This window comes from Melospiza melodia, chromosome 9 (assembly GCF_035770615.1).
Source record: "Melospiza melodia melodia isolate bMelMel2 chromosome 9, bMelMel2.pri, whole genome shotgun sequence".
Taxonomy (NCBI): Eukaryota; Metazoa; Chordata; class Aves; order Passeriformes; family Passerellidae; genus Melospiza; species Melospiza melodia.
This window is the reverse complement of record NC_086202.1, coordinates 29,955,734-29,975,595: the sequence shown is the minus strand read 5'-3', so window position 1 is coordinate 29,975,595 and position 19,862 is coordinate 29,955,734. Positions and strand designations below refer to the sequence as shown.

The following is a 19,862-nucleotide window of genomic DNA, read 5'->3' as shown; positions in this document are numbered from 1 at the left end:
GCAAATAGAGATGGGAGCTGAAAACTTGGAGAAGTTGTCCTGCATTTTCTGTGTATAGGAATGGTTTATTCAGGGGACACAAAAAAAAAAAAATCATAATTTTAAATGAGCAAGATGATAGTGGGGAAATCAAGGGGAGAAAAGAGAAAGTAAAGGGTACCAGCCTTCATTTTGTGGTACATTTATTGTGTGTATAATTTCTAGCATTAAAAGCTCTCTTGGACATACACTAAACCTTGTTTTGTTCCAGAAACTTGAACAGATGGTGAGAAAATTATGTACAGTTCTGAATTAATGCTTTTTTATTCTCTCCTCTGCAGCATTTTCAGTTGCAGGGAGGACTTTTTTTTAAGCCCTTATAGTTACAGTGTATAAAACCATTGTACATAAACAAATGTTTTTAAGAAATTATCATCACAATCTTCTTTAAAATGCCATTTCTTCAAAAATATTATCCTTACTGTTGTGACAAGGAGTGTCTGACTTTTTCACTAGTAAGTTACCCAGAGATGGCTAATGCAGTAATTAAGGTGATTAATTGGGTTCATTAGGCAGCTTTTGATGTATGCTCATTGCCAATATTTTGTTCTTATGTCTCTACTTGTGGCCTTAAGCACTAAGGGTTTGATTGTGTTATCTGTGGGATCTGTTGTTCTCTTGGTCTTATCAATGGATCTATTGTTCCTCCTTTGAAAAGACCTTTGAAAGGAATTACTAGGAGAACTGAAAATGCAGAATATTTTGTTGCCTTCATTTTTTTGTGTTGTTGTACGTTGGATATTTCTAGGACAATTTCTAATTAACAAGAGTTATGCTGAAAGCTTTAAAAGAATTATGCCATTAAGTTAAAAATCAAACATTTCTCTGTAGTTTGGACAATTGTGATACTGAAATGGGTTAGTTAATACTCAAGATGTAAAAGGTTAAATGACCTCACATTTTTGAGAAATTTTATTGAAGAACAAAAACTGATGTTAGAGAACAGAGCAAAAGTCTCTCTTCTGAAAAACAGTAGTAGACAAACATATGGAAAGAGAATTTTCATCTATGTATTGTGAGTGGCTTCTGTAACCTTAAGTGCTTTTCACCCCTGTTTTCCTGAAGCTTTTCTGCATCAGTAATTCTGTTTATTTGAAGCCATTCCTCCTGTGCTGTAGCCTTAGCAGCTGCAACAACAAAGCGGGCAATTGTTCAGAGGAGCTGGTTGTGTTTGTAGTTCTATGCTCCAGCACAATTTGTCTTGTAACACCTCAGCTGCACCTGAAAAGCCCCTGGCATTCAATCTGCAACACATTGAGTGTCATGTAAACATAATCTCAGCTCCCAAGGAATTTGTGGTCAGAGGAGGCAGCACTGGGCTGAAGTGACTGTACTCTGGGTGTAGAGGATGGGTGTGAAGCACAGACATTGTGACTTGCTTTCTGTCAGGGAGTGAGGGCAGAACCTCCCAACTCACCATCAGTGACTGAAGTTTTTTGTTTATTTTTTGTTAAGTAAAAAGCCAAACACATGCAAATTACTATTAAAAGACTTTTGCAATACATTGACAAAATGTAAGTGCTTTATTAAGTTGGGACCAAACTGTCCACATTGCTAATGTCTTCATTCTGATATAAACCATCTCCTTAAGATTGTGCAATGGGAAAGATCATTTGCTAAATTACTTATCATGCTACTGTATTGCTGTATATCCATAGAGTTTACCTATTATTTATATAAGTGTAATTTTTTTGCTCAGACATTTGGATATCTGTGACTCAGGAGTGGCCATTATGGCGAAGAGGAGATTGAGGATGTGGATTAACACAGTCTGAAACCCCAGGAAGCCATGGTTACATTTCCTCTCCTGCTCCCAAAACGTTGCTTACCTTTGGCAGGCTGTTTCCTGATGTCATGTTTGCTCACATGTGCCACCAGCCCTGCTCTTAATCTCCTCTGACCTTTTAGTAATTGCTGGAGATATCTCAGTGCAGAGTTGAATGAACTTTGATCCCAGTTTGTGGACATTTATGCACTGGTGAACTCTGAACTGTAATGACCCAGTTCTTCTCTGTAAAGTCTAGCCTTGCAGTTTGGTGGCAGATGGAAAAATAAAGGAAGCTCATATAGACCTCAAAAGTCCATATGTTAATCCTTTGAAGCTTCAACCTCTTGAGTACAGATCTTACTTTGCTGTTTTATGCTGCACCAAACCTATAAGAAAGAAGTAGACCTGGGTAAGTTTTGTTTATGAATCTTTTGTTAGCAGGTGTTTTTAAGTTTTTAGTTACATCAGAAAAATTTTATGGGAGCCTTTTTGAGTGAGTGGTGACTCTCCAGTGTGAAGTATTAGACAAGTGTGAGGGAAACAGATGTAGCATTGAAAGATGACTTGTAGAGGAGGTTGAAACTCAGGCTGCAGTGGTAACATGAAGTTGACTCTTAAACAACAAAACAATAATTCAGCTTGTGAGATAGCACTGAATGCAGTCACAAGACTACAAGGGAAGACTTTAATAATTCAGATTATAAAAAAATTAGAACTTGAACAAAACAGCCAAAGTCAAATACTCTGAATCTTAGCTAGGAAGACCTTAGAAACTGTTTGTCTTTATTGTTCTGCTTAGAGGTGGTTTTTGTCAGGACCACGAGAAACCAGGACCAGTTTGCAATGTGGTTATTGGTAGCATGTGAATTGGAGGAAAGAGGACAGCAAATTACTGTTAAAACTGTAACAAGTTCTCCAATAAAAGGTAAAGCTTTAAAGTAATTGATGCGGTACTACCTTCTCTACTCAAATATTCTAGTCCTCTTATAATGGAAAAAAGGCCTGGAAAAAAATCTCAAAGGTTTCAGCAGATGATCAATGAAGTAGATAAATATTTCACTAACATTTTGTTTTGCTTCAGAAGATTATGATTGTTGTTGCTATTACTGCTGTTTTCTCATCTGCTTGCTGAGATTTGTTTGGTTGGCTGGTTGCCTGAGGTTAACAGTCTTGGTTACGAGAGCAAATGCTGTTGTTGTCAGAATACAGAAAATTACCATTTTGTAATGGACAATAATTTATAAAAATGCCAATATAATGTCTCTTTTTGGTAGCTCAATTTTTTTCTTGCTTTTCTGGTTACTTTTGGAATAGTCCCCCATAGTTCTCTTAATTCCTGTAAGATGACCAAAGAAAGCAATGAATTAAGTGAGTTTGTCTGCTGGAATTTTTGCTGCTGATATGAGCTAGGCCTTGAGAAAATGTCTCCAGTACAAACAAAATCTACCAGCCAGCTTCCTCTGGTGATTTGTCACTATGCTAAGGATTTGCTGGTGTCTTTTTGATATCTCTGGCTTTATCTGACAAAAAGGAAATAGTTTGTGAGCGCACTCCTGGTTTGTTTGGCTTGCTGTCTGGAGACTGATGTGGGCACACAGAGCAGCTGAGAGGCACTTGGTCTTTCCTAGCCTGGATTCCCAAGTAAGAGTATCAAAAGTTCATCTCCAAACCTTAATTTTCTTTTACAGTGTCTCTTCTGTTCCACTTCAAATCAAGATTTGCTGTTCCAAAGTGCAGAGTTTAATCGGTGTCTGCGCTGTGGATTTGGGAGCACACCACTTGTTCTAGCAGCACATGAATCAGGTTGAACCTCTGTCTGGGCAGATAGTGAGAAGTACTTTCAGGTCCTTAGGGTCAGTCCTTTGAGCCTGGGAGGGATGGCTGGTTTGGCTCCTCACCTGTTGAGGATGGCTGATTGGATTGTTTTGGTAGAAATAGGGAAGGTCCTGTGCTTTTAGCTCTGGATTCCCTTTAGCAGTGCTTCAGCTTTGGGCTGTTCAGCTGCACTGAGACATCAGAAAAACTCTGTAGCTCCCTGCTCAGGTCCTGATCATCTCCCAAGTGCCAGCTTTGTGCATTTAGACTGTGAATTTGGACTCTCAGGCGGGCTGAAGCTGAGCTGTTTGCCCATGGGTGGCTCTGCAGCCATACCTTGCTGGCTACAGTAACAGCCAGGTTGGTTGGTTAAGTTTCCTGCCCCACAAGAGGCAGATTTGTTTCTCTCTCAGACTGGGGATGAGGAAAAATAGCAGTTGGTGAATTCTGACTAGGAGGTGACCCATTCCTTTCACCATTCACTTCAATTTAGCTTCCTGCAGTGCATTGTGATTGCTGATGGCCAGGTAGACAAGCTTTGTCTTCACTAATAAGCCATCACATTGTAAAAATTGACTTAAATCCATTAATATCTAGTGTTTAAAATAGTCTGGTAGTTACTTTTTGTTGGTTTTAGTCACATCTTCAAATGACAGATATATGCAGTTTAAAGTCAGCATAATCTTTTAAAAATTAAAACTTAGCAATAATGGTTCCTTATTAAATGACAGGTGTTGATCTTTTTAGTGTGATATTATGAATGTTAGTATTAGCACAGATTAATTAACAAATCATTTAAATCACTAAAGTTTTTAAATTGGCTTTTAATTTACCTTATTTAAATTACATCTGATTTGAAAACAAATTGTAATATAATTTTTAAATTGAATGTGTAGACTTCCTATAGTATGTGTGCTTCTTAACTACTGTTTTTAGACATGATCATTTAGAAATTGAGGTATAATAAATTTTTTCTATGTTGTGTAATAGTGAAAAGAATTTGAAAGATGTTTTCAGGCCTGGAGGGCCAGGAGGTTTTTGTTTGATGTGCATACTTTACCTAGTTATGATTCAATAGGCTGTGGTTTCTTAAAATAGTAAGTCACTTCTATTTCTCACTTGGGATAAGTAATTCAGGAAATTTCTGGAATGTAAAACATCTTTCAAATGGGGCTACTTGTGCCCCATTGGTTTCTTGGTAAGTCCAGTAGAGTCATGATTTAATTTCTGGTTTGTGTGTCACTTCACTTTGCTGTTAAGGTCTAAATTTGGAAAAATACTTGCAAAATAGGTATGCCAAATAATTTAAACACAGTGATTTAAGTAGCTTGTAAAGTAAAACTTGGCACTCCTGTAGATTGTCTTTTTATCAGAGGGAAGTCTTTTTTTTTTTTGAGAAATTAATTTAAAACTCACATACAAGAAGTATAGGATTTTTTTTTCATTTCATTGTAGATCATATTTTCTCCCTTCATCTTTCTGTTCAGAATATGCATTTTAAATTGTGGGATGAAAGTCACATACTTGTGTTAGGTGGTTTTCTTTATTTTCAAGGCTGCTCTTGGGGCCTGCAAGTAGGATGCTTTTTTATTCTGTCATCTTCTCTGCAATCCCTACTCTGTGCTCTACATGATGTGCTGGTTGCTTAGCAATCCAAGCCACAGACTGCAGCAGGCTGTTGCAATACTACTGGTATTTTTCTTCAGTTTTGAAACCAATTTTTTTGCTGCATTTTTCTTCTACAGAGGCTACTTTATTGTCAGTGTTCTAGCATGCATTTTGGGGAATGCAGAATCAAGGTTTGAAAATTAACCATAAACTGGAAAGAAATAATTGTTGTTGTTTCAAGGCCTCTCTGTATTTGTAGGATATTTATGTTTTAAGGCTTGATATAAGGAAGCTACCTGGAAAATCCATGTTTATTGGAGCATGTATTTGCTACATCTGGCCCTGTTCCCTTGTGCACATGGCACATATTTGAGATGTCTTGCAGTGAGTGTGCAGCTCTGCTTTATTCAGGAGCCTGGTGAGAGAGCAGGGCTGTCTTCCTTACTCTGCCAGCCCTGAAGAGTTGAGCAATGCTGGCAGTGCAAGTGTGGCCTCAGCTTGAGTGTGTCTGTCACTGTGTGACTCGAGCAGTGACACAGGCTCCTCTGGAGTTTTAGACATCTTCAGCAGATGATCCTGAGGCTGCAGATTTTTTTCTTCTCTAAGTAATGGGAACAGTGTTTTTAGAAGTGTTGTCTCCTTGCATTTCAGAGGAGCTGTAGCTGGCTGCTATGTGTGGTCTTTGAGTGGGAGGAAGTAAATCTTGGTGCTTTCCTGCTGGACAGACCTAGAATCATTTTGTACTAAAAAAAAAAGAGGGGGTTTCCAAGCAGTTGTGAATGCTGAAGCAACAGAAACTTGATTCTCTGCAGATAATGAACCAGCCTCTCTTTTTGTGCACTTCAACTTTTCAGCTTCTGATTGAGGACTGCTGCTGGGATACTACACCTATTCAATTTTCTTTTGAATAAACAGAGAATTTAAGTATTCAGAATTATCAGCATGTTGTTTCATGGTAGAAGGGTATATCAAAACAGGATTTAATCTTTGAGGAATTGTCCCTTCGATTTCCACAGTAAATCAAATAGCAGCACTTTCTCTTCTCATTTAATAGAAAATTAGATCTTCTGCCCTTAAATTTGTTACTTCTTGCAAACTTCACAAATAATCAGAACAGATGTGCAGATTTGAATATTTGTTCAAACAATTTCATGTTTTAAGAGCTGAAATAGCATAAAATAACTCGCACTGCTGATTTGTCCCATCTTTTAAGGAGCTTTCAGTGTTCATGTCTATAAAGCATCTATCTGATTCTACAGCTTTTTTCCTAGTGCTTGAGAGTTAGAAGCAGGGCTCTTGCATTTTAGAGACAAGCTATTATGTTCCTTAAATTGTGGCATGCCAGTTTGGTCAAGAACATTTTCAGGTCTTCTAGAGACTTTGAGTGGTATTATGGGTATCTACTCACCCTGCCTAAAAAATACACAGTACATTTAGTACTTTTTGTCAAAACTAGCTAACTAGCTACTTTCTTGACTGCAAATATAAGTCAACAAACACATCTGATCTGCAGTAAAAATGCTGCCTATTTTAAAGGATATATGGAGGCAGTAAACCCCATCTTTTAATACTAAAATATTTGCTAGTTGAAGACAAATCTATTGCTATTATTTCAGCTGTTGCAGTTGCTTTTAGGCTATATGGAGAATGCCAGTGTACTTTAAAATGCTTTTTATGAGCTTTTTTTATTGTAGAGTGACTGTGAAATACTTATGTGAAAGACTGAGGAAATTTTGGTAACAAAAAGCAACATTGAAGCCCTTTATTGAAGAAAAATCCTGACTGCTGCCTTTGGTTGCTATTTGACCACTTTTCCATGTGGAAATGGGTAGCACTTGCATAAAAGAGTAATAATTTTCCTGTGTTAAGCTGTTTTGCTTTATAGTAACTTGTGCTTTGATTGCATTTGATTAGGTTTAGATATATTTAGAAAGACTTAACTGCTGGGTAATGCCTTCTCCATGAAAGAAACAATTTGTAATAACCTGAGAAGTTGAGGATATTGGGAACAGGATGGGAAGATTAAGTTTTATAAAAGCACCCTTACTGTCTCCATTCTCTCTGTACTTAAACTAGCCTTAGTTTGTACCAGCTGGATGCTTGGCAATCCATCAGGAGATGGACAACTTTTCCAGAGTCTAGTGTAGTTTAATTCTCAGCTGTGTACTGTGCTGAGGATCACACCAGAGCTGAGCAAGGGGTTGGAGTTGTCAGAGGCTCAGAATTCCAGGAGCAATCCTGGCAATTTCAAACCCCATCACTGCCATAGGTGGCTCAGTGTGGGATCCATGGACTCACTGCCTCCCTCCACCTCTGTGGCAGCAGCAGCAGGAGGTTCTGCCTGCTCCCTTGGCTGCCTGGCTTTTCTTTCCTGCACGTAGATTTTCTTTCAAAACCAAGAAACTCCCAGAGCCCTTGTTACTGGGCCAAGAACAAACCTTTCTTAAACATCCCATAGAATGCTTGTTCCCCAGAATGAAAATGTGCAGGTTGCACTTAATATTGTGGAATATGGAAAGGGAAGAACTAATTTGGACTTGTATTTTGAATTTTGCAGTGACATCTTGTAATGAAGTTTCTAGTTATTTTGTATAACTTTGTATAACTTCTGTCAAATGGAAAATTTTTGTTTTCCTTCATCATTGGAAATTGTGTTGTGTGTTTTTAAGTAAAATTTTGTGGTTTTAAATGCATTTCCATTAAATTACATATTAGATTTGCATTTGTGTGTTCACTTGGCTATACATCACAAGGTTGGAAATTTGACAGCTAGTTTTTGAATCTTGATTACATACTAAGAGGTCTGTCTTAAGTTGCATAACTAAGACATTTGAATTGCACAGATAATTTTTAGCATCTGAGTCTGCAGTTTTCAAGACTTATAATTTTTTAATGAAGTATATATGTGTAATAATTGATCATGGCACAGTATTCTATCTGTTGTTATAGAAAAGTGTTACAAGGGAAACCCAGGGGGATGCACTCTGAGGCTCACCTTGAAGTCAGCAGCCAAACTGGTGTTGATGAAAAACCATTTAATATTGTACAAAGTAGTGTTTTCTTGGCCCTATTGAAAACAAGCTCAGAGAGGTAGCTTGATATTTTTCTTCCTAGAAATAAACATTTTGCTAACAATCATTTGGTGATGAAGGGGAAAATGTCCTCTCTTCCCTTAGGAGGGCAAACAGAACTTGGATAACAAGGCGCTCGAGGAGTTTTAACCAAGTGGATGATGCATGGACTATGCTTTTTAACATTTTAAGTCAAATTTTTTGGAAGTCAGCCTTGCTTTTGTGGCAGTTCTAAAGGGTTTCAAAATTTATTTTGTCAGGCATATTTATTTGGAGCAGAAATGACTGGAAAACTCTCGATTACAGTTCTGCATGTAGAGGATTTCACCATGGTTGTTGTGTTTGGGCTTAGAAATAACAATATTTTGTTGCAAATGCTTGGCTGACTCCATTGGAAATAAATTTGTTGTCTTGCTTTACTTGGAAAAGCATACTAAAGCTTATGCTGCTTCCTGTTGGAAGATAGCAGTGAGTTACAAAATTAGCACATTAATGCCAATTATAAATATAATCTCATCCCAGTGGGAATTTCTCCTTTTTATTCAAGAGAATGCATACGTGGTGAGAAGGCTTCAGCTGCTCTGGGAACACAAACATATAATATCTATCCACAAATAGCTGACAAGGCAATGAAGCAAAATTTGGCTGAAAAATCTCAAAATCAACATTCATTGTTAGGGAGGCAAATGTCATAGAGTTTCTTGCTGTATAGTGTTCTGTCAGTGGAGCAAAAAAGATGAAATATTTTTAGGCTTTGCACTCCTTAGAGGGTCTAACTTTGACTCTCTATTTTATTTTGTTGGCGTAGGTTGCTGGATTGCTTCCTTTCCTCATCTTTTTCCCTTTTTACTCCCTTTCATAAGCTGTGCTGTTTGAGATAGTGCTTGTCTCTGTGTGGGAGGTCAGTGTGCACAGAACGGGGAAGCCTCTATTCTTCAGAGCCTTTACTGTTGCCTTAGAAAAATTAATTTCCCAGCCAAACAGAGAATGGGCAATGACTGGGTGCTTCATTTTGTCTCTATTGCTTCTGCTTTTCAAAAATCAACTTTAAAAAGCCAGCAGATAGTTAATAGGCTTGGCATGGAAACCTGCAAGTGGTGGAAGCTGGCAGAAGTGATTCCCAAGGATTGTGTGTGGAACTAGAGGCGGAATATGGTGCCCTGAGCCATGGCAGACTGGCTCTGTGCCATGCTCCATTCTCCACTTTTCTTGGAACTGCTCCTTTGAAGATCTAATTATATGGTGCCAGGAGACTCTGCAGATAGCTCAGCAGTAACTCCCACTGTCGCTGTGCTGAATTTTGGTTTATTTGGGGTGCAAAACTTGCACACAAACACTAGATTGTATCACAGCTATCCACAAGCTCTGGCCAGTGGCCAGAAGATACAGTATGTTTTAGTGTGGCTGTTTCTAAACTGCTAACTCTGCTTTAGACTTATCTGTGTTTTTCAAAAATATTTATTCATTTGATTCTCCTTGCCTCCTATTTTTTTTTTAATGTGCTGCTGTGGGAGGTCTGCTGCTTAACCTCTTCACACTTTGCTAGACTACCCAGGTGAAGTGTCTTTCCAGATACTAAACCAAAGTTATTTGACCAGTCTGAAATAATTGAGTGAAATTGGCAGGAAGGAGGTGCATTTTAGAGAGTGATTTTTAACTGTACGGTCACTGAAGATTGTCTTTAGAATTGATCAAATGACAAATTTTACAAATAAATGGTTCTCCAGAAGGCTTCAAAATAGCTGCAAATACAAGATAATTAATGCTGCCAAAATGATTTGGGATAAGATGTGCTTTCCTGCCAGTGTTTTACAGTTTTACTCTGTTTACTGTTCCTCTTAACTCTTTTGATTAAGAAATGAATATTCTGCGACTTTATTACAGATTTTAGAATTAGTCTCTAGAAATGAAATTATTAAAAAGTGGAGTTTTTTTAGTGGTAACAGTTTTTGCTGCTGTTTTCTATTTGCTTTGTTAGAAGAAGAGGCAATTGCTGTAGTAATGAACAGTAGAGGTGACAGGATCTTCTTGATCTGATGCTTTAAAGAAGAAAGGGAAGAGGAAAGTGTGTGGGAATGAAGTGGGAGTAATATGGGTCAAAAGTATCTGTGGGGAAAACTGGGATGATGAACTTGGGTAGAGGAGTGAGAAGTGGCTTGGTGAAAATTGAAGTTGTGCACTCAGAAGGCAGAAGGACAAGATGAGAAGGAACACTCTGTAGTACACGTTTGATAGTGTGAGACAGAAAGTCTAGACAAGAAAGTATGTTGTAGGCCTAAAATTAACCAGATCTAAAAGAGAAGAATATTTCTGTGACAGTGATTTTTAGTTCTCAGAAGCAGATACAGGAAGAAACTCCAGTTTCGGAAATTGCCTTGGGTGTGGCTGAGGCTGAAGTTCAGAGGTGTAGGAAAGCATCTTCCCTTCTCCATTTAGTGTAACAAGCAGTGGCATTTTTTGTATTTTACCAGCTGCTTTCTTCTTAGGGTATTTCTCATTGAGAAAAGAGAACAACTTACTACTTGGAGTTATTTTTAACTTTAAAATGAATTCTTTAATTTTGAAATGTAATGGGTTTAGCAGAGATATGCAGATAGCTTTTGGATAGATCCCTCTGCTCTGCACAAGAGGAGACAAAAGGTGTGGTGTATTTAACTTAGTGGTTTAGTGAATGCAGCTGAGGGGAGAAGGTACAGCTGTTCTATACTGGGATAGCACAAGATCAAATAGTTACAAACTGGTTCCACATTAACCTAGCTGGAAGCAAAACGTGGTGGTATTGTTTCTTGTTTGGTTTGGTTTTTGAGCCAAATTGCAGGAGGAAACTGAGCTGCTTCTGTGAGCTGCTGTGTGCTGGACTTGCCTGTAGTAGCCAGGTCTGCAGGCTCAGGATGTCCTTTCTGGTGCTCTTCCAATTGACTTCTTTTTCCCTTAAAACTATATCACTGGTTAGTTGGTTTGTATTACATGACATATATTTGAACTGAAAATGAGAAGTATTCATAAAACTTAGTGATTATGTAGATAGCTGTATGTATTACTTGAATGCTATTATTAAATACTTAGTGTAATGCTTGTTGTTCATGTGATAAGACACCCAATGTTAGTGGTAATGTTTTAGTAACTCTCCTCTTTACACCACAAATGCACTGCCAAGAAAACTGTCTTCTGTGGTGTAGGAACTGAATATATAATTTCAAAACCATAGCATTAAAATGGGTAATAAAAAAGATCTTGCATTAAATTTTTTAATATATACATTAAAAAGTGCATGTAGATGAACACATGCTGTGTATGTCCAATAATGTATGTCCTTTCCTTTCTTCAATTTCCCCAGGTGTATGTGGAATTTGATGACCTTGAATGGGAAAAGCGAGAATGGGTTAAAGTTTATGAAGATTTTGCAGCCTTCTTGGTGGAGTACCAGCTGGTCTGGGCAAAAAGAAAGGACCCAAGCCAGACTCAGGGATCAAAAATCAAACTAATTCAATGGCCTGCATTGGTAAGATACTTTAATTGCATTTACTAAAGCATTTCATTCTATTTAATTCTGTCCTTAAGAAACTGTCTAGGTTACTCCAGTGGTGATGGGAAGTGGTGAGCATGGAGGGGGAGAAGGGTAAGAAAAGGATAGGAAAAAAACTAGTAAAGCCTGTTGGTGTTGGAGTGATGTGGTAATAGTCACTCATCTTCCTTTTTGAATCAACCTAAAGCACTGCAAAAGTGGTCTCTGACTGACATAGCAGGATTAATGTCACTTTGCATAGTCAAAGCATCTTACAAATATAAACTTGCCAGTAACACGTTACTGCTCTGGGGAGAATTGAAATTAAGGTGAAAAATAAACCCTTAAGATTGTGATACCCTCAGTTTTCACGAAGGAGGTATCTGAAATTCAGGTCAGAGTTCAGAAGGATGAGAAAAGATTAATCAAGTAAGTGGTAATTGTTTGCCTGGTTTATGAGGTGATCGTTCTGGATTGGTGCCCAAGCATTTAAAGCTGTTGAGATAACTGCTGGGAGGCTGTGTGCATTTGTGACATGCCTTTAGATATATCTGATGAGATAATCTAAAAAGCAATAAACATGTGTGCCTTTTTTCTCCAAAGAATCTAGCAGTGCTAGCAAAGTCTTCAGAAGAGCCAAATAGATGTGAGATTTTGGGAACCTACTGTGTTGGATGGTTTTGCTTTGTACACAGCTGGGGAAGATTCCTCACAGACTTGTGGCTGAAAGGGGCTCCAACAAATTTGTGAAAATGATGAAGGGAAGTCTTAGATATATTTGAGAATAAGCTTAATATGTGTAACTCACTCTTTTAAAAAAAATGGTTACAGTCATAATGAATTTAGATGATGACTTTTTTCCCCTCTGGCTTTTGCTGTATCTGTTTCCTTTCAAGATACTGTTCATATTATTGTCTCTGAGCACCTGATGGATTTCTTGGAATGCTATTGTGGGATAGTTTTTCTGAAGCTGGGGTGGGAACGGTCATGCTGATGGTCATGAAGCAGTCTGGTCAAAAAAGTCATGGATGATTTTGGGTTGACTTACTCCTCTTCAGTTAATACTCCTACTCAGCTTGTGTGTTTGAGTAAAGCAAGGAAACTTTCTGGATGTACAGGCTGAGTCATATATTTGCTTGTACAGGCAAGTTAGTCTATCCTTGAGCCAGAATTTTTAGTTTTAGGGAGCCATGTTATTTGCTCTTTGAAGCCACCCATCACTCCTTGATTGAGATGGGTCTTTTAAATTCTGTTCAAAACTTATCTTAGTGTCTAAGTACTCTGCTATTTTACATTCTTTTAATCTCACCCTCTAGGATAGAGATCCTTGTTGGGTTTAGAGGGGGTGTATTTCTATAAAGCATTCTAGTCTGGCTGCCGATCCTGTCCCCAAATTAAAAGTGTGTATTTGCTAATGTGCGAAAGTTTTGGTTGAATCTTTCTCCTAGCAGACACTTTTATCCAACTTGTGCTGGTCCAGCAAAAGGCAAAAACCTTTTTTCTTCCATCTCTATCTTACAAATTTTGTAATTTTTTAAAATATTTACATTCTTGAGGCAGCTGATAGGCATGAGAAGGAAGATTTTCAAAAGATTTGCCTCCTGCTTTTACAGTTCAAAATTGAAATAGTATAGGCTGAAGTGAGGCTCAAATAGCTTCAGGTCACAGTTTTCAGATGTTAAGGATGAGAAATCCTCAGAAATTCTCTCATTTATACTTGGCCTGGGTACAGATGTTCTAGCAATTGTTTCCTGAGTCAAACCCTCTAGTCATCCATTCCAGAAAAAACATATTTGAGGGAAAGTGCAGATACAGGATATTAGCTGTAGTTAGAGCAGATTCTCTCCACAGAGACCTCCCAAGGTTTTGCTGTGTATCAACAGCAACTCTGAGCACACCATGGCTTGGGGAGCAGTGAGGGTGCTCAAACTGCCATGGAACTTTTGGCTTTTGTCACCAGACTATCAAAACATTGCAGTGGATTGGAGTGGATGAGCTCTGTGAAGGTTTGTGGTGTGTTTTAGTTGTGGTTTTTTGTTTTTTTCCAAACAAGACTCACTAAAAATAAGAAAGCATGAAAAGGGTGGTTAAAAAAAAAGATTTTTCAAACAGCAATAGGAATATTTGCATTTTTATGTGAAATCCCAAGTGTGGACGTGGTAATACACATACTTGGAAAAAGCTGAGTCTTGATGTAGCCTTTAAAGGAAAAGTCTCAAGCATTCCCATGCATGTGAACAATATTGAAAAAAAAATCATACCAAAATAAATGGTTTTGATACAGTTTTGTTTTGGAAGCTAATGTAAATGCAGCAAAGCAATATTTTAGAAAATTTTATGTAGTATTTCTCTAGGATCTTTGGCTTCAGTGGAGTGAATTAAAACTGCTTGTTCATTTCTTTATTTCTGCTTGTTCATGGTTCTTTATCACCTTGTCTTCTTTGATTAATGTAGCCTGTATTTTCTGTATGGTATTCAAGCCTGGTCAGAAGACAAGGTCTGCAGTTGCTGTGGGGCTTTTTTTTGGGTAGTTACCAGTCTGGTGTCTGAGTACTTCAGTTACTGATTGCTTTCATCAGTCAGTTGTGTGATATGATGTAATCTCCACTTTATAGATGAAATTTCTAGAATGCAAGTTGTTTACAAGTGTTGCTATTTTCAAATGCCTGAGTGCCTGAGGTGCAGCTATTCCTGAAAGCACAGCATCTATTGACCTTGTGTAAGGATGCTTTGAGATTTTAGGCTCTATAGTCAGGCTGAGAAAGGGGGAGATGGGAAGCACTCTCTTTCTCCTTGTTTAGAAACTCTGTAACAGGAGAGGGGTAGGCTATCATCTGAATTCAGTTTCTCTCATGATGAGGTTGTATTTTTTTAAGTGAAATTCCTGCCTCAGGTGCAGACTTGTCTGTAAATGATCCTGGAGCCCTGTTGCCAGTAACAATCTTCATTGTAATGACTTCATGTGATGGCTTAGAGTGGATACCTCTGCCACTGTGCAGGGCTGGGAAGGAGGGAGGAACAGCAGTGCCTCAGGTTGTGCACACTCTAATAAAATGCTTTTTCTTCCTGGGAGCACTGGAGGACTTGGCTGCCTAGCTGGTATAATTAGAAATCACCTTGCAGCCTAAAGAAATGGCAGTAGTGATAAGCAATGTCAGGGTATGTGTAGCCTGGATAATGGGAAAAAGTAAGTTTGGTATACAGTGCTTGTTTATTCCTTAAAGTAATAGAGATGCTTTACTGATGGCAATGCAGGAGAAAACTTCTTGGCCAAAGTGTTAGCATAGGAAAAAGTGAAAGTATGGATTCTGCAAAAAGTTGTAGGTAAGTGGAAATGAGTGGTGTTCTCATTTTCACATTAAGTGAGAACATTTCTCAATGTTCTCACTTCTCACATTAAGTGATTTTAAAGAAGTAGCCAAAGATAAAGTGTTGAAATTGAAGGCATCAGTTGGGTTGATAAATAAGGGGGGGTGCATGTCACAAAACCAGGAAAAACAGGAGTGATAGGCTCCAAGTGATGGGTTAGGGGAATCACCAGCACCTCAAAAATGAGGCAGAACAAGGTTTTGAATTTCTCAGAAATAACTTCGCAGCAATTAACATGCTGAATAAAATTATTTGACCTGTAGGTAGACAAAGAATAGTTGTATTTTAGGGAGCGTAAATTAATTTTCCTATGTAGAAATTGTCTAGGTACTGTGATGTTAGAGATTACTGATAAAATCATGCATTTGATACAATTCAGTCTGAAGTCTCAGGAGTATGAGGGTATCCCCTCAGCGGCCAAGAGGGGAGAGGGAAGTACTTGTGTGGGCAGGGTGACAAATTGGAGCCAAGGTTTTAATGTGGAACTGAACAGAATGCTTCTGTGAGCTGTCAGCTTGAATTTAATTACTGCCTCTCTAATTGCACATTAAAATATCTAGAAATAAAGCGTAGAGGGAGAAAATGAGATGACAAAGGAGAGAAGCAGCTAGAGACATTTTAGAGAATAATAGAATAATGTGCAGGAAAAGTTTTAAGGTCACAGACTTACTAGCAGAGGGCACTATGGTGGAATCATAGATAGCAATTCACATTTTTTTCACAGCATCAACTGTACATGTTTTAAGTACAGGAAGGTGTGGGCTGAGTGTCTTTTTCTTAATAGTTGTGTTTGGGAAGAGGGTTTTGGAAACATGAATGATGTGCTGAACCAAAAATTTATTATTGAAGGTCTACAGAAAGGAATGAAAGAAAGACATTTCAGACAGACATTTTAAGAAGACTGTTCCATCATCTTGGAAGGAAAATAAGGGAAGAAGAATAATGGAAAATGCAGTTATGATTAAATGAGTTTAAGGTTGATAGGCTATGGCAAATCTGTACTTTCGAGTAAAGGATCTAGGAGAACATGAGAGGTTGGAAAGAAAAGGATTGGAATTGAATATAGAGAAAAGTGAATGCATTGAATGAGAACATACATGAGAAACTTCTGCAACAAGAAAGGAAGAGGATGTTATAGAACAGAAAAGGAAAAGTATCTTATTTTGGAAGAAACTGGTGGTCTTGTGCAGGGTAGATGTCAAAGGAGGAAACAGTTTGGCTCAGTATCCTGTGATGAAAAACAGGACTGGGGAATGGTACATTTAGCTGGCAGGGCAGAGCTGGGTGCCTGGGATGATGATGAGTCAGAGTGTTTCATGTGTTCCTCTGGGTATGCCTTGTTTTGTGAAGCATGTGTTGCCTTTTTTTATACCTGTAAACTAAGTGCTGCTTGTGAATTCAATATGAGTCCATATGTAATAAATCAGAAGAAACCATGTAGTTTGTTGCTCTGAATATGAGGACAATGCTTCATTAGCTTTACAGTACTTGCCTTGTCAGACCAAGAGATTTGCCCTTTGGTCTCAACTAATATACAAAGGTCTGCAGTAACTTTCACTCCCAGTTTCATGCTGGTATACTGCAAGAACTGGCTCTCCTGCAATTCTGTGTTTTATGTAGATAAAAGCTAAAATACATTTTCATGGGGAGATCCTGAATATGCATATCTCTCCTAAGGTAGGGAGGCTGGAAGAACAACTCAACCTCCCCCCTGCTCCAGTAAAAAAATGAGCATGCCTGTTAGTCTGTCTCTCTTGGATCAAGTGAAATAATTGCTAAAGCAGTGGCTTGAGAACAGTCTTTGCTGGGACTCTGTGCAGGGCTCTGCAAGAACACAGAGCTTTAGCCAGACTTCTAGTAAAAACAGGGACAAAGAGAGAAACTTCACTGGCAGTGATGAACCCTTTTCCATTGTGAGAATCTGGAGCTGATTTACAATGGGCAGTGCCAGTGGCACATGTGGGACTGTGGGCCTTCAGTCTGACTGTCATGCTAATGAGGAGGTTGTCTTCAGCAGGAGGAGATGAAGTTTGTTTTGGTGGCAGTGGATGTGTTTGTTCTGGTTGGATGTGAATGAGCCCAATATGTTCATGTGCTGACTGCACATGAGGGCACTAGGTGGTAAAGTTTGTGAGGTGAAGCATTCCTAGATACATGGAAGAGAAGACTTGTCCTCTGACCTTATGTAGCTTTTTTCCCTCCTCCCTCTGTGCCCCTCTGTCCCAGCTGTCAATTGCAGAATCCCTTGGCTTGACTGCATTCTGCTTCAGCTGGCTTGATTCTGCTGGATTATGAAGCAAATATTTTTGAAGTGCCAGTTTATTGGCATTTGTGTCAGGATTAAAGAAGAAAGTGTACAGTCTGTACAACAAGCTTCTACGGGGCTTCCAGATATTCTTGAGACAAATAAAATTCTTTCTTTGGCACAGTAATGGAAAAGGAACAGGTTCCTTGTTCATCTCTGTTTATACTGTGACACACTACCACTTTTTCACTCTCTCAAGGATTTGTTTTCGTCTTTTTGATGATCTAATTTTAGCATTTCTGAGTAAGTTTCTCTTTTATATGTTGATCCCATGGCTCAGATTGATCCCTGTCAAAAACAGGAGCTTCTATAGATAATGCTGATGTTCCTCCTTTATATTAAGTACTTCATTGCAGCCTGTTCTCTCTGCACAGTGAAATATAGAGGTATACCCTGCCAGATACTATGATTAAATCCTCAGTGGATACTCAAAATACTCCAGCAGTAAAAAGAAATTAATTCACAGAGGATTACTGTGTCTATGGAAAGTAAGGCAGAGAGAAGACTTGGTCTTCTGAGTCCTAAAAATAAGTAAAAACTTTGAGGATATTTCAAATGTGAGGGGAGGAAGTGCTGTAGCTTCCAGGGAAAACAATCAAAAACTAATAGTGTTTTTTTCTGGTACTCATTTCCCTGCATCAAAATTCTAGTATCCCTTGGTAATATGGGGTAAAGATAAGATATGTGCAATAGAGGTGAAAATGCTTGGAAGCTGTCAGCTTCTTGGAAAACTTCAGAGCTTGGGGAAGAGAAAATTTAAGCAACTGACTCAGCAGAGCATAAATGACCCGATTTTTGCTGCATTGTGAAAGACAGTAACATGCAGAAACAGCACTTGGAGATGGTTCAAAGATTACTTTGTTGGAGAGTACATTACTGTAATATTCCCACAGAACATAAATGTCTCAGGCAGTACCACATCCTGCCTGTGTACTTTGGCACCTGCTCCTTTTGAACTGCTGCTTACTGGGAGTCTGCTCTCCATGCAGCCTTCCAGGGAGAGGCCCTTACCTTCCCAGGACATGCCCCAAATGCAGAGCAATAAACGGGAATCTGCCTCCCCAGATGATTTGTTATGAAATATGGGCGTTGCCCTGTGGCTTCCCGCTCTGGAAATGAGTGATGGGCTGGAAAGCCTCACTGCTGTGCTGTTTTCTACATGGCTCTGGTACTTTCTTGCACTTTCCACTACTGCATTGGTTGTTCCAAAGTTTTTTCTCTCAAGATGTTGGCAAATGGCAGCCTTCCTTTTACTTTGTTGTTAAACTTGCACTTGTAAGCAATGGGGATGATTTTTTTTGTGTGAAAGGATTTAGTTTTGAAAAAGCATGCTTATGTATATAAAATAAATGAAATATCTTTTGGTAGTTAAGTGCTGTGCTAAGAATAGTTCTTAATGTTATTTCATTTATAGAAGTTACAGAATGCCAAACAAAATGGAGTATTTTCAAGACTTCAGCAGTAACCACAAATCACATAGATCATACTGGCCTGGGAGCTGCCATTTTGGCAGCTCATTTAGAGAAATCTGCTTTAGTATGTCACTAAACATCCTAGATGTCTTTGAACCCCAGATTTTTTCCTGCTAGTAAAGCACTTGCTGTTCTCCAAGGGTTGTGCCAGGTAAAAAGCATTACATAGTGTTTAGCATCCTCCAGCTGTAAGTCAGCAATGGTCCCAGTTGAGTGTGCCTCTGTGTCTTGCACCTGCTCCAAAGTCAGACAGCAGTGAAATGCTGCTGATGATTTACATGTCTTTCTGTAAAAGACAGATATAAAACATCTTGAGGTTCCATAGGCAAGCTCTGCACTTGAAGCAGAGCAGTTGAAGCCACAGCTGCAGGGAGCTCAGTGCAGGGTGACTGCTTGCATATTGATATTTATAACTGAAACCTGGGCTGGTTTGGGACATGGTTATACTCCTGCTGCTAGCCCAATCAGCTAGACTGCAGTTAGTGTCAGTGAATCTGAACTGTATTTATGTAGAAGAGCCACAAGGTATGCTGGGTTCTCTGGAATTCACTTGAAAGTCTCAAGTATTTGATTTTGGTTTGGTTTTTTGTTTTTTAACAGCATTTATGAGAACAAAATTTTCACTTGTGCTGAAGAAAACAAATTACTTTGTAGCTGTCTAGATCATCTGCACTTTTTCAGTGAATTAGAAAGATCATCTCTATTTTGGAGATGTCACAGTGAGCAGGATATAGGCTGGTGGATGCAGGTGGTTATTTCAGTACAGTATTGTGGAAATTCACCTTCTAGAGCTTGAACTTTGGAAGATGGCTCTGTATCTCCATCAGACTTATCATTCTGTCTTGTTGCTGTTTATGTAATTTATGAATTATATTATAAATCTATAATATCTATAAAATGTATAATTATA

General features: G+C 38.5%; 1 protein-coding gene across 5 annotated transcripts in view; it reads left to right on the top strand.

Moving 5' to 3' along the window:
• The window catches only part of JMJD1C (jumonji domain containing 1C), a 158,612-nt gene that overhangs the window by 39,552 nt on the left and 99,198 nt on the right, over positions 1 to 19,862 (top strand). For all 5 annotated transcript variants that reach the window (XM_063164060.1, XM_063164061.1, XM_063164059.1 and 2 more), the window contains exon 2: positions 11,639 to 11,803. In XM_063164060.1, the coding sequence (XP_063020130.1) occupies positions 11,639 to 11,803 (165 nt within the window). The remainder of the gene's footprint in view (positions 1 to 11,638; positions 11,804 to 19,862) is intronic.